This window comes from Lipotes vexillifer, unplaced genomic scaffold (genome assembly GCF_000442215.2).
Source record: "Lipotes vexillifer unplaced genomic scaffold, Lipotes_vexillifer_v1.1 scaffold545, whole genome shotgun sequence".
Taxonomy (NCBI): domain Eukaryota; kingdom Metazoa; phylum Chordata; class Mammalia; order Artiodactyla; family Lipotidae; genus Lipotes; species Lipotes vexillifer.
Genome location: NW_006779129.1, coordinates 1,038,624 through 1,052,971, shown reverse-complemented (window position 1 = coordinate 1,052,971; position 14,348 = coordinate 1,038,624). Strand labels below are relative to the sequence as shown.

The following is a 14,348-nucleotide window of genomic DNA, read 5'->3' as shown; positions in this document are numbered from 1 at the left end:
GAACCTGTGTCCCCTGCATCGGCAGGCGGACTCCCAACCACTGCGCCACCAGGGAAGCCCCACGGGGGGTCTTGAGAGAAAAGGCCTTGGGGGGGGCCCTTGGCCAGACCACGGCCCCCAAGTCCCCACTCTGCCCGGCAGTGTGGGCGTTCAGGGAAGCCACTGGTGAACTGGCCTCTCCTCGCAATGTTTCCCCCTCCTGGGGTGGCCAGTGACCACGTCCCCTGTACAGAGAGGTAGGTCCTGCCACCCCCAGCCCTGGACACCCCCGGTCCCAGCAATCATCGGTCCAGGCCACTAGCGGCCCCTACACGCCCAGGAAGCTCGGGCGGGTCCAGGCGCCGTGGCCGTGTCCCAGGCTGGGCCCGTGCTGCCGAGTGGGCTCCGTTTGGTGGGGGGTCGCTGACCACACGAGGAGGCAGAGGGACGAAAGCCCGCGGGGTAACTGAGAGGATGGGTGGAGCGGTGTGGGGCCGAGAGTGTGATGGTCAGTGAGGGAGGAGGCCAGGGTGGTCCATCAGGCAGCCCTGTCCAGGTCGGGCGGTCGTGTGTGGCGCCTGGTGTGGACACTGGGCAGTGAGGAGCCCTGTGAAGCAGCCGCCAGCTGGTGAGACCCCTCAGCAACCTGGGAGGCGGGGGTGGAGTTTGCGGTACCAAGTGTGAGCAGACATGGAGACCACAGCTAAGAAGGGCCCCCCAAGAAACGCGGCCCCTTTTACGGCCTCCCTTCCTAGGAGTGTAATTCGTTTCCGGGACGTTCCTAGTGTAGACACAGCTCAGGGCACCCCCTGTGTGCATCTCTCCCTTTTTTGTAACGTTTCGATGTCTTGAAGTTACACCAGTGGCCGGGGTGGGTGAGGGCACCTTGACCAGCGTCTGGTGCGTTCCTCCTGTGGTTCCAGTGTGGGAACGGGGGTGGGCTCGAGCCCTCGGCACCTGGCGGTGGCTCCTTGTGCTAACGGGGGACGGGGCCCCCAGCGGGCTGTGCCCCTGCCCCTCCCACCACGCTAATTTGGGAGGGTCTCTGCGCCCCACTTGGAAGCAGCGAGCCTGTGGGGGCGGGCGTGGCGCCTGGACGGGCAGGTGGCTGTCGTGTCCCCGCTGGCGGGCGGGAGGCCAGCCGGGCCTCGGTTTCCCTGGGGGTGCGCGGCCTCACTGCTGCCTTTCTCTCCACAGAGAGCCAGGTCGTGGAGGTGGGGCTCCAGCCGCTGCTCGGGGAGCCCCTGCCGCGGCAGGTGGCCCTGGTGCACGACCCCGACGTGGGCCCCGCCTACGAGTTCGGCGCGGACGTGGGTGGTGACGGCTGGGCGGCCCGGAGCCTCGTGCCCAGCGCGTTCTTCCGCCGCTTCTCCGTGCTGGCGCACGTGCGGCCGGCCTCGGCGCGCGCGGGCGTGCTCTTCGCGGTCACGGACGCGGCGCAGGCAGTGGTCTCGGTGGGCGTGAAGCTGGCGGCGGCGCGCGGGGCGTGGCAGCAGGTGCAGCTGCTCTACACCGAGCCCGGTGCCTCCCGCACACACACGGCCGCCAGCTTCACGCTGCCCACGCTGGACGGTCGCTGGACGCGCCTGGCCCTCGCCGTGGACGGCGCGCATGCCGCGCTCTTCGTGGACTGCAAGGAGGTCCAGCGCCAGCCCCTGGCGCGCTCCCCACGCGGCCTGCAGCTGGAGCCCGACGCCCGCCTCTTCGTGGCCCAGGCCGGCCGGGCAGACCCTGACAAGTTCCAGGTAACCGCGATGGCCGCCAGCACCCGGGGCGGGGGCGGGCTGGGGATGGGGACGATGGTTGCTCCCACCTGCTGCTCCAGGGGCTCCGGGGACAGGAAAACCCCGGGGGGAGCAGGCCCTTGGTCCACCCAGCTCCCCCTGGGCTTTATTCCCCTGCTGCTCTGGGACCGCCGCCTTCACTGGATACCCACCTCTGCCACCGTCAGGGGCTCCACCCCATGTGTGCATATGTGTGTCTGCTCGTGGGTGTGGTGCCCCCCCTATCAGTGAGCGGGGGCTTTGTCCAGGCCCAGCAGCAGACCGCACACAGTGAAAATTAAGAATTTCAAGACGGCAGTGGAGCGCTGAGTGTGGGCCAGGGGGTTCATGCCATGCACCAGCATTCATTGTGCTGGTTATTATTTTTGCCAAGCTGTGCAGTGGCCCCACGGCCGGTGAGCCCAGGGCAGGCCTCCGCTTCAGAACAGCATGGGCAGAATTTTCCCAGCGGTGACTGGCATGTGGTGGTCTCTACCATGTCCCCAGGGAAGCCCCTTTCCCCAGGCCTGGCCCTGGCCTTCACTTTTGGGGGGAGGTAGATCCCAGATCCTAGTGGGGTCTTTCTCCTGGGCCCTCGGCCTTCACAGTTCTTGGAACCTTTAGCTGGAGCCCGCCTCCTGGAAACAGTGCGTGGGCACCCCCAGCAGGCGCTGACCCACGAGTCCCTGAATTCTAACATTGCAGCCACTCTGCAGCTGGCATGCCCCGCCCGGCGGCCCAGACAGGGGTCCCTGTGTGTGCTAATGGGGGATGTGTCCCCAGGGGACAGAAAGTTAATTATTGCCCAGACAAAGGCTGCTTGGTTAAAGTTGTTCTAAGTCCTGGTGACTCGGTTCTGAAAGCTGACCTTTCACCTTTGGCAGGAACTTTTACCCATGGGGTCTGGGAGCCAGCAGGACTTTGATACCAAACTGGGCCTCTTCGTGTTTTCATTCTGACCCTCAAACTTGTTTAACTGGAGAGAAGTTGGAGAGAGCCGTTCTATCTGGGGAGGGGCTGTGTGGACTGGCGAGTTGTTGTGAGATTTCCCACGCTTTTCTAGACGGAAATCTCTCCCATAAGTTCCATGTTTCCTTAACACTTTAAAAGAAAAGTTGCTCATGTGCTGGTGGGGACAGGGGTTGCCTGTCTCACGGTGCTAACAGAGGTCACCACCTTCCTGCATCGAGGACAGCCAGAGGGTCTCACCAGGCTGGGGTCATCTGTGCAAAACACACTTGCCAGTTAGATACGTAGGCAAACAGTGTCTGGGTGTTTTAATTTGCATTTCTTAGTTGTGAGTGAAAACAGACTTCAATGTTTCACGTGTTTACTGGCTATTTGTATTTCTTCTTGTGACTGGCCTGTTTATGTCCTTTGCATTTTTGTTTTAATGGCTTCAATTGTTTCTTATTGGTTTATATGAACTCTTTATGTATGTAAGACATTGATCATTTGTTTCATACACTGCAGATTTTATTTCCTAGTTTTTCATTTGCCTTTTCACCTAGTCATTCTTTTTAACCATTGGGATATTTAAAGCGTTTATGTGGTTAAATCTGGCCTGGAATAGACACCCAGAAAAATCTTTGAAGATTAGAAAGACAGAAGCAGAAGACAGAAGCAGAGGGGACTGTCCGGCTCTGTCTGGAGCCCTGCTTACCAGGGTTAGGGTGCTGCCCCTCCCCCTGCTGTAACATGCCACTTCCAGCTGAGTCCAGTGTGGTGTGGCTCCTCTGTCCCCTCGCACTCCAGTTCCAGGAATCTCTCTCTGGGAGTTTGATCAGACTCCAGCCAAGTGAGAGCTGAAGCGTGTTGTCGGGGGGGGGAGGAGTAGACGAGATGGGTTTAGGACAGGGTTTGTCAGCCTTTCTGAATTCAGACTCCTGGGGAAGCATCATTCACATGTGTGACTGCGAAGACTTGGCCCTGATGAGCGCAGAGCTTCGGGTGTGGAATGAGCCAGGGTGTCCCCACCGATGGTCTCCGGAGCAGGGTGCTCAGCCCCTCGCTGACCACCCAGCACTCAGCCCGGCCCCCCTCCTGAGATCCTTGCAGACCCTTTGTTGTTTTCTCCTGTCACAAAAATTATGAACGTCCTTGGTCTTTCACGTTCATTCTTATTCTTGAGCTAATTTTGTAATAAATATTTCTTGGGAAATCCCTACTTCCACCCAGTTGTTGCAACATTCTGCTTAAAATGTTACTTCCAATTCTTTTTCAGTGGTTATTGACCTCATTCTTTTTTTTTCTTTTTGACTATTTCAAACACTATGTAGTTGAATTTTCTCGACTTAATTTCTCTTTGTTGAAAGTGTTCCTGTTTTCTCATTCCCGTTGGCTTTTCTCTTTATGAAGCCACCTTCCTCTTTACCCAGGTTTCTGTTGAGGTTTAGTCATCTGTTTTTTCAGACTTCCTAGGGCCCTCGTCCAAAACTGGTACTGGGCTAGGGCAAGACTGTGCTTGGGAACAAGAGACACGGCCCAGCTCTGCACCTCGTGTTGAACATTCACTGCTTTTGTTCTATGATGAGGGCATTGGAGGCTGTGAATTTTCCTCAGCAGGCAGCTTCGTTGGCCACGTTATATAAAGAATAAGTGACTGGCCCACTGAAGCCAAGAGGGTGCCCACCAGCCACGCTAGGTTTGGGTAGGCTTGGCCCCAAGGATGGAGCACAGCGGGCAGGGAAAGTGCTGGCATCCTCTGACACCCCTTAGTCCTCTCGCTGTGGCCCCCAAGTCCAGCTACACCAGACCTGCTGCCCCTGACTGAGGGACAGCTCGGGGCACCAGAGGTCACTGTCACCAGCTTCTCCCAATACTCCTCTGTCAGTCATCTGAACTGACCTGGACCGGTACTGTAACTGGTCACAGTCCTGCAGCAGTCACGCAATTTCCTGACTTCATGAAATGGAGAAATGGGGAGAGAGTTCCTTGTAATAGAATTTGACGCGAATAGTTGAGGACTTGGGGCTTGATACGGGAAGCTGGTCAGAAGCCACTCAGTTCAGGACATATGGGACATGGGACAGTGGTGGTGTGGGCCAATCACAGAGACAGCCGGGGTAGGTGACAAGGGACCAGGCAACCTGGGAGTCAGCCAGCAGAGGAGGGAAGGGCCTGGGGTGAGGACGGGCAAAGCAGGCCCAGGAGGGCTGCGGCCCACCCCCCCGCCCAGGCTTGCTCAGCCCCACTGCCCTGGGCCGGGACACGGCCCTTCCAGATGGAGCAGGCACCCCTCAGGGGTGTGGGAAGCCCCCTGGAGAACCCTGGGGTGCCCAGAGTTGGGGTCCCAGGGAGATGGACCCAGCACCAGTGACTAGGGATGGGCTTTCACGGCGTGGGGCTCTGGTCGTCTGCACGCAACTCTAAGCCCAGTGGCCCTAGTGAGGCAGCAACAGGACAGATTTCAAACGGTCTGGATTTCACAACCTCTGCCTGCAAGTCCGTCCAGTGTGTGCAACGGGTCTCGTGGCCTTTGTGCTGCTGGCGTCTTCCCAGCTGAGCGTGGCCTCAGGCGTGTCCTGCTCCCCATTCCTTCCGGCGTCCGGCAGCCTGTTGCTGAGTGGCTGGCCTGATGCCAGCTGGTGTGGGGACCCTCGCCTCAGGGGACAGTGTCCATGTGGGGACGGTCATGGCCAGATGCCCTCCGCCTGCCGGGAGCCTCGTGCCCTCCCCGCATCGCTGTCACACACGAAGTGCCCCCAGCGCCGTTCAGAGTGTGGCTTTCTAGAAATGGAGCGTCTGGCCCCTCGTGCCGCCCCTGGCGTGATTCTCTGTCGCCTGGAGACGCCCTGTCCCTCCTCCAGCAGGGCTGTGGGTGGGCCGAGAATTTCCATCCCCAACATGCTGCTGCCACTGACCCGAGCCCAGTGACCAACCCCCGTGCATGCACACACGTGTGCCCTCCCGCACACAGACCCTCCACACGCCCCTCCCGGCAGCTCACTGCCCTCCCTGGTGGTTGGAGCATCTCAGGATTCCGGGGGGAACAGACCAACCACTGCCGCGGCCGAATCCCCTCACCGCCGCCGGGTGGGCCGCCCCTCTCCAGACCGGAGCTGCAGCCCTGGGTGGCCTGCAGGCCGCCAGCCCCTCACAGCCTCTCCTCTGCCCGCAACCAGGTTCTGCCTGTAGGATCCACGTACCACATGGGGCCAAGGGACCCCCGATGCCTACACAGTGTCGCGGTCAGTCAGGCCATCCTGTGTCCCGCCAGTGATCTGCAGCCCTGGACACAGCCTCGGCTCCCCAGTGGCTGCCATGAGAAGGGGCCAGCTCCACTCTGACTGTGGGCCTTGCGGGGATTCTGCAGGCTGGTCCAAGGCTCCAGAGAAGACCGTGGCTTTCTGCTCTCAGGGGGCCGGTGACGGGGGACCCAGGGGAGGCAGGGATGGAGCTGGATGTGAAGGGCAGAAGCATCTGGACTCAGCTTTGGACACAGGTGTCTGCACTGGTTCAGCTGAAGCAAGGGGCTGACCTCAGCCTGAGGGAGGCGGAGCGCCACATGCTTGGTCACTTCCGGGAAGACGCAGCCACCTCCCTCCCGCCAGCCAGGGGGCAGGCTCCTGGACGGCAGTGCTGACCGCGACCCCTGCCCCCCAGCCCTGTGGTCTGTCAGCTTCCTCTGGAGGCCCAGACATCACCAGGCAGGTGCTGGTCCGCGCCAGGCCATCCTGCAGAAACTTCTGGAACCGCTGGTCATCCTGAGTGTGAGAAGCGTGCAGCCTCCTGCCATGGTGTGAGGGTCGGAGCTGCAGGAGGGGCTCACCAGGCAGGATGGGCCTTGGCCCCGAAGCCACGGGCGCTTCTGCCTTAGAGCTTCTGAAATGAGCTGCGGTCAGGTGGGGAAAACAGCGAACACGGCCCGTGTTCCCACCAATGGACACTGTCCTCGCCACCTTCGGAGATCAACCAGTGACAGGACGCCATTGTCAGCGACTTGGTGCCCCCGTCGGCTGGTGAGGCCGCGGCAGTTTTGGGAGCCCCGAGCAGGGCCCACCGCCCCTGAGGCCAGCCCCCGTGCTCACTTGAGAAAGGGGTCACATGTGCGCTGCGGAGCTGAAACCCCCCGCCTGCGCCTCCTCCCGGCCTGTGTCTTTGGCCCCCTCCCCGCCTCGCAGGCCTGGCTGGGAGTTGCGTTGGGGACTTGAGGACCTCATGTAACTGGGGGCTGTGGGGTTCTCCCTCAGCCCCCGACCTGGGCCAGCTGACCTCATTCGCCTCCCAGGATCAGGTGTGTGTGCCTGAACATGCACACACACCTGTGCACATACACACCCATGTGTGCACATACAAGCACGTGGATGCAGGTGCATGCTCACACACAACGATGCACGTACCTGCACGACACACTTACACACACGTGTATACATGTGCACATCCATGTGCACGTGACACATGTGATGTGTACACACAGACACACACGCAGGGAGGTGGGGTGTCCTACCCTGTAGGCCTCCATCAGTGGGAGTGGAGGTGCAAGGGGGAGTATGGAGCCGGGCAGAACTGGCCCCCAGAGGTGCTGATCCTTGGGAGGGTGTCCGTGGGGCTTCCTGGAGGAGGTGGCCTGAGCCGGGCCCAGGGAGAGGAGTGGAGCCCTCAGGTGAGGGCTCATGGGGACACGCGGGGGTGTTTGTCGGCTTGTGGTCACGTGTGGAGCAGGATGGCCGTGAGACGGGGGATCAGTGATAAAGGGAGTGTGAAGGGCACTTAGGGGATAAACAGTAACCTGACCGGGTCGGCACACGGCCCGAGGACATCCCGCCCACCTCCTATTTTTATACAGCCCACGACTAGAAAGGCTTTTGCATGTTTAAGTGGTTGCAAAAACCAAAAGAACAAGAATACTTTGTGAGGTGTGAATGTTTCAGTGTCCTGTACGGTCTGGTGGGAGCAGCTGTGTCCAGCGTCCACCAGCCGTCTATGGTCAGCTTCCCGACACAGCCGCAGAGCAGCGGCAGCAAAGACCTGGAAATATGCACCATCTGGCCCTTGACTGAGAAAGTTTGCCAGCTCCTGACCTAAACTGGTCTGTATTAAGAGCTGTGAAAATGTGCATCTTGGACTCGATGAAATGTGGTCTCTATTCAGGGGAAGATGCACTGATAAATCCTGTGGATTAAAATGAAAACAGAAGAAATACCAGGCAAGCATGTGTGAATACTCATAACTTCCAGGCAAGGAAGCCTTCTAGAAAGGGCACCAAAGGCCCGGGGTCCAGCGGCCTCACGCACGTGTCTCCGAGATCTCTGCCGCGATTCAGAACCTGTGGTTGTGTCACCCTCTGGGGAACAGGAGACCTCGTGGCAAAGGCCCCGGCGCAGCCAGGCTGAGGTCCTCGGCCATCGTGCCATTCCAGCTGGTGGTGGCCCTGCCCCAGCGCTGGGCTTTCTGTGGGAGTGGGGGTCCCGCATCTTCTCCGTGCCCGCTGCCCCGACCTCCCCCCGGCCAGTGCCGTCTGCCTCGTGCCCCGAAGGGACACCACCTCCAAGGACACTGCACACTGCTGACCTGTTCTCTGCACTGGGACCCGAGAGATGTGTTTGTGCTGTGTCCTGGCACCTAGTGTGGGGCTGGGACCACAGAGGGAGCCCGGAGCCCGCGAGAGGGTGATGAGCGTTCATGCTGAAGAGGGAAGGAGGGAGTGAGTGATGCCACCCTCTGTGGTGTCCCCCGCTGTGATGCCACCCCTGGAATTGGCCTCAGACGTTCCGGGCTCTGAGCTGGCTGCAGCTTGAGTCGGGGTCTCCCTGTGCCCTGGGCCTCCTGCTTTGGGACCCCTGGTGACCTTCCCCTCTGTGTTCAGGGCCTGATCTCGGATCTGAGGCTGCGTGAGGACCCCCAGGTGAGCCCCCTGCATTGCCTGGATGAGGATGAGAAGGACGATGACGATAGGGTGAGTGGCCGCTGCCCAGGCTCAGACAAGGGCTCCCTCCCCGCCCCCACCTTGTGGGAGGAGGGACTCAAGGCTGGGAGTGGGGTGGCCTTGCCTGGAAACCCGAATTAACGGGACCAGAAAGGTCTCTTTTGAAAGATGCCACTTAGGGTCGATGTTACCTGGGATTACGTTTCTATCCACCTGTAACCTGAGAAAGAACCTCCCTTGCCTAGAACTTTCCACACAGAAACACTTACAGAACCTAAAGGTTAAAAATCACCCCTAGAATAGCCAGTTGGCGATAGAGTCACTAGTAGTCACCAGAGCAAAAAATGTGTGTGTGTGCGCAATAGTGTGTGCGCGTGTGCAGTAGTGTGTGCGCATGCGTGTGCAGTAGTGTGTGCGTGTGTAGTATAGTGTGTGTGTGCGTGCGTGTACGTGCACACTCCCGTGGCACCTAAGGCAGAAAGCACACCAGTTCTGGTGTGTGAAGGACAGACAGGCAGGAGACTGTGTCCCCAGGGCAAACCCAGGTCTCAGCCGTGTGCAGGGAGCAGGGCAGGCGAGAGGGGGCGTGACCTTCACGCTGAGTCCGAGCCCCCGAGGGTCCCTGGGCGGGGCCTCCCCTCTCAGCCGTTTCCCAGGACAGCGTCCCAGGGACAGGATGACCCGCTAAGAGGAAGGAATGCGTTTCGTGCGGGTCTGTGTGTCCGGCCAGTCGATGAGCTCGCTTCCCGTGGGCCTTTCGTTCTAAGTGTTGTGATGGGCACGTGCCCTGTCGAGGACCACCCTGACCCCCACACGCAGCCTGCCCTCTCCCCCTGCCCTGAGCTCCCGGAGGGCTGGGGGCTTTGGTCACTGGCTTGTTTCCTGTCAACCCTGCAGGCGTCAGGAGACTTGGGCAGCGGACTTGCGGAGACCTGGGAGCATATCGGGGAGGAGGTGGTGAGTGCCGGGGCCCTCAGGGTGGGGTGTCGGGGACACGTGTGCACACGCATGTGCGAATTCTAAGGGCTCCCTGGGCGGCCAAGACAAATTCCCGCTGGAGACGGGGGAACGGGGCTCTGGCTGAGTGGCCGGTGCGCCTTCCGGCTGAGCGTCCTCTGGGGGAGAATGTTCTCTCGAAGCCGGTGTCTGGTCCAGACCTCGTGCGGTTGTCTGAGTGACCTTGGCATCTGTCTGCGTCTCCCGTCAGCTTGTGGGGCGTAAGGGGCTAAGGGGCCAACCCCGCTCCGTAGCCCACACGGCCCAAAGCCACACACAGGACTGGGGGTGTCTCGGGCGTGACAGGGACGCCGCCTTCTCCTGTTTGGACAGATATCCTCCTCTTAGGGCTTGGGCGTCGAGGGGCCGTGATGGGATGGAGCGCTGAGCTGCCCTGGGGTGGACAGTCGGCGGCCCCCCCGCATGCCAGGGACGCCGGGGCTCCTGCACTGGCCAGAGCAGCTCTTGGGGAGCCGCGCTGGCTCTGGCGCCCAGCCGCCCCCTGGAGGGTGTCAGCGGGTGCTGCCCACGCCGGCCCTGCCAGGGGTCATGTGGCCCGCCCACTCCTCAGCCATCTTCACCCAGGGGTCCTGGGCACAAACTGCGGCGACGGCGGCGTCCCCACTGTGCTGGTGCCAAGGCGTGAAGCGCTGCAGCCACGGGGCCTCTTTTTTTTTTTGCGGTACGCGGGCCTCTCACTGCTGCGGCCTCTCCCGTTGCGGAGCACAGGCTCCGGACGCGCAGGCTCAGCGGCCATGGCTCACGGGCCCAGCCGCTCCGCAGCACGTGGGATCTTCCCGGACCGGGGCACGAACCCGCGTCCCCTGCATCGGCAGGCGGACTCCCAACCACTGCGCCACCAGGGAAGCCCCACGGGGCCTCTCTTAACAGACTGGAGGCGGGGGCAGCCAGAGATGGAAAGTCATCCCGCCTGCAGTGCGCTAACTGGGAAGCCATCCCTGCCGGCTCCTGCTTCAGAAAATCTGGCCGAGGCTGCAGTGAGGGAGGGAGGAGGAGCTGTACGGAAACCTCTGTGCGGGGCCCAGCCTGGTCCAGGGCACCCTCGGCCTCTCAGCGGCCCCTGTGTGCTCTCCGTGGTCCTCCGTGCCTCCACCCTCCCCCCCCAACGGGGTCTGGGGTGTCAGCGGCTGACCAGCTGTGGGTCCCTGGGGACCCTCCCCATATCGGAGGGTTGTGGCTGTAGCGGGGAGGCCTGGTGTCCAGCACCGGGTGCCGCTTGCCCACCGGGCAGTGGGGAGCCCTTGAACGGGCCTCACAGGCATGCCGTCCCGGACACCTAGACCAGCACCGTCTCCTGAGCACTGTTGCCAGGGAGCTCGTGCCAGGTGGGGACGGCTGGTCATGGGAAGCGTCTTCACTGCGCCTGTGCCCACGTCCTCGCAGCTCCGGGTGCCTCTGGGGACAGGGAAGCGGGCTTACAGAGCAGGGCCACCCCTCCCCTCGTGCAGTGAACTCAGAGGCTCCCTCCCTCTCTGGGCGTCCGACATGGTGATGGCTACGTGCCCGTCACTGTCCGGACCACAGGCAGGAACTGGGGCTCCCTGAGTCTCCGAGGGGCCGTCCTGGGCCCTGCAGGGGGCGGGGGAGGGCCGGCGCTCAGCCATCCCTCCGGGTGTGGGGGTTTGGGGACTTGCCGACTTGCAGGGCGAGGAGACCCCCATCCCCTGAGCTGTCCAGGAGAAAATGGCTCCGGAGGGGCCTAGAGCCTCTTCCTGTCTGTGACGGAGTCTCTGGTGGCTCAAGAATAACTTCCCTGCAGTCCACAAACATCTCATTTTACAACCGAACGCATGTCAACCTGACAGCTTTGCCAGCGCTCACGGGCCACACGCGTCGCTGAATAACAGAGTTGCTTCCCACTCTCACCCCAGGGCGCACCCCTGGGACCCAGGCTGCCTGAGGCTCCTCCAGTCACTTCCCCACCCTTGGCTGGAGTGGGCAGCCGGGAAGCTTTCAGAGCTGAGGAAATTGAGGAGGAGCCCACGGTGTCTTCGTTAGGAGGTAAAGCTTTGCTGGGGTGGTGGGAGTGTTTGTCAGTGGGGTGTGCGTGTGCATTCAGTGTGTGCGCCCAGCGCGTGTCTGTGTCCACGTGGCAGAGGAGGGGCTCCCGTCCATCACACGCGCGCCCCGCTAGGGAGGGCCCGTGCCTGCCCCGCCCCCTCGCTGCCCCGGCTGCGGGTCCTCAGCTGCTCCGTGGGCGTGGTCTCGTCTGTGTTTTGTTTCTCACTTTCTGCTGCTCCTGAGGGATTTGTGGGACTGTCCCAAGGGTGCTGCTCCTTCCCAGCCTGGGGACAGTGGGGTCACCAGGAGGACGTGAGAGCTGGTTTCCGAGGAAGAGGTGCCGAGGTGCCTCTGCTCAGGCCCTCTGCAAAGTAGGACAGCATTTGGGGGCTCAGGGACTCCCCCAACTCCCGGCCCAGAGGGTGCACAGGCTCGGACGCCCGGGCCACCCTGGGAAGTGGACCGTGTCTTCGTGCCCAGCTGCCCGTGGCCACGTGCAGGTGCCCGCGAAGGTTGCTGCTTGCCACAGGGCCCACGTCTCCCTTCAGCTGCTATTCCCGTATCTTCTTTAATAAAAATCTGTTCCAGTCTCATGCCCGATTTTTAACGGGCCGTTTGTTTTCCTGTTATCGACTTCTGAGAGCTTTTATGTTCGGTACACGACTCCTTTGTCAGATATCCTCTCAGTCTGCGGCTTATCTTTGCATTTTGTTAATAGCGACTTAGAAGAGCCCAAGGTTTTAACTTGGATGAAATTACAGTTATCTGTTTGTTCTTTATGGGTCTCGGTGTTGGTGTCACGTCTGAGAAGCCGGCCCGGTCTTAGGTTTTCACTCAGGCCTGCGATCCACAGGACGTGGTTCTCGTATGTGGTTCCAGCACGTTTGTTGGAAGGAGTGGGCTTCGCCTCTGCGTGGCCCGGGGCCTTTGCTGAGAGCAGCTGTGCGTGTGTGCCATTCTGTCTGGACTCTGCTCCACTGCGGCCCCCGTCTCACCGTCTTCACAGCTGTTCCACACGGTCCCGATCGCTTGGCTTTATGATCAGCCTGGGCGCAGGTGGTGTGCGGCCTCCAGCGTTGCGCTGCCTTTACGAAGCTGCTTTGGAGTTCTGTGTGCTTTGCAGTCTCGTGTGAATTTTCGATCCGTATGTCAGTTTCTCCGAGAAGGGCTGCCAGGGTTTAGACGCTGCAGGTCAGCGTGGGGACCGGCCTGGGAGTCCAGCTAATGTTGAGTCTTCCGACCCCGGACTCAGGATCTGTCTCCTCTGGCTTATTTAGGCCTTTGCTTTCTCTGAGTGACATTTTTGCGGTTTTAAATGTTTCTGAGGCAGGAATTTTAATTTTGCTTTAAATCATGCTAACACACGAAGAGGCCTGGGAGGTGTCCTGGGGCAGGCTGGGGTGCCCTCCGGTGGCTGACTTGTGACTTGGTGGGTCTGCGGGGGTGGGATGGGGCTGGCTGAGGCCACAGTGCCCCCAGCAGGCATCACCGGCTTGCGTACTGAGCAGGGCGAGCCCAGGGGCGGCTGCAGGTGGGCGTGGGGGGTTGTGGCCCCGAATTCTTCTGGAAACGGGCACGGACGTCCCCCAGAGCTGCGCGACCCTGGAAACTTAGGTCCTGTCCAGCCCCCAAGCTCAGCGCCCGGCACTGTCAGAGTGAGATCAGGACCTCGCAAGGGCACAGACCCCTCAGGAAGCGGGACGTTGGAAAGCGGCTTGAATCCCGTTTTGTAATTGACTCAGTGGTGCTGACGCTATTGGATGAAAGCTTTGGGGGAACAGTCTCAAAGTCCACCCCCAAATTCCTGTGCATCACAAAGGGGAGGCGCCGTCTTGCACCCCGTGGAGGGAAACCCCGCAGACGGGGGCGGGGGGACGCGCAGAATGATGTGTTGGGGCCACAGGCGTCCGTGCCACAGGTCCTCTTCTCTGTGCCGTTTTGTTGCTTTCCCAACTCTGTGGGAACCGTCCTTCGCTTGGGCTGAGGCTGGCTTTGGCTGGATTTGGCGGGTGGACCGACCCTCTACGGGTCCTGGAACCGCCACCGTCACCATCCCCCAAAAGGAAGCCACAGGGACGCAGTTGGGCGCGAGGGGAGACTTGGGTTAGGTCACTGCACAGAACAGCGCTGCACTTCCCACACGTGAGCCGGAGTCTCGGAGGCCCTCGCTCCCAGGTGCCTCCACCCGGCACTCAGCGGGGAAGGGTCGCGAGGATGCCGCAGACCCTCAGACGGCAGGAGAAATGCAAGTGCAGGGGACGGAGTGGAGCCCTGGCTCGGGGCCTGGCCGGGACTGAGCGCCAGGCAGGGGGCAGCCTGGGGACGGTCTGACGGCCACCTCTGCCTCCTACAGCTCAGACCCTCCCCAGCTTGAGCACGGTAGCCACGTGGGACAGGAGCGAGTGGAGCCCTGGGGGCGGCCTGAAAGAGGTGAGGTCACCACGGGGACCCCAGAGCAGGTGGAGCCCCTGCTCTGCTCACTGGGGACCCTCACAGAGTTCTGGGGCTCCCAGCCATCCTCTGTGCCCCCTTGTACCCACGGGCGCCAGCAGCATTGGGTGTCCACGGCTGGGGACGCTCCCCAGCCAGAGCACAAGGGCGGGTGTAGGGGACGCCGGGTGTCCTGGCACCACCATGCCGGCCCCGTGTGCGTCCACAAGCATGTCCCCTTGCCTGTCCCCTGTGCCTGTCTTGTCTGTGCCCCCCCCCCCCCGCGTGCT

At 61.4% G+C, this 14,348-nt stretch overlaps 1 protein-coding gene across 1 annotated transcript in view; it reads left to right on the top strand.

Moving 5' to 3' along the window:
• The window catches only part of COL18A1 (collagen type XVIII alpha 1 chain), a 48,886-nt gene that overhangs the window by 9,961 nt on the left and 24,577 nt on the right, over positions 1–14,348 (top strand). Inside the window, exons 2-6 of the mRNA XM_007452485.1 lie at positions 1,177–1,724; positions 8,551–8,640; positions 9,508–9,567; positions 11,499–11,628; positions 13,982–14,058. Coding sequence (XP_007452547.1) covers positions 1,177–1,724; positions 8,551–8,640; positions 9,508–9,567; positions 11,499–11,628; positions 13,982–14,058 — 905 coding nt within the window. The remainder of the gene's footprint in view (positions 1–1,176; positions 1,725–8,550; positions 8,641–9,507; positions 9,568–11,498; positions 11,629–13,981; positions 14,059–14,348) is intronic.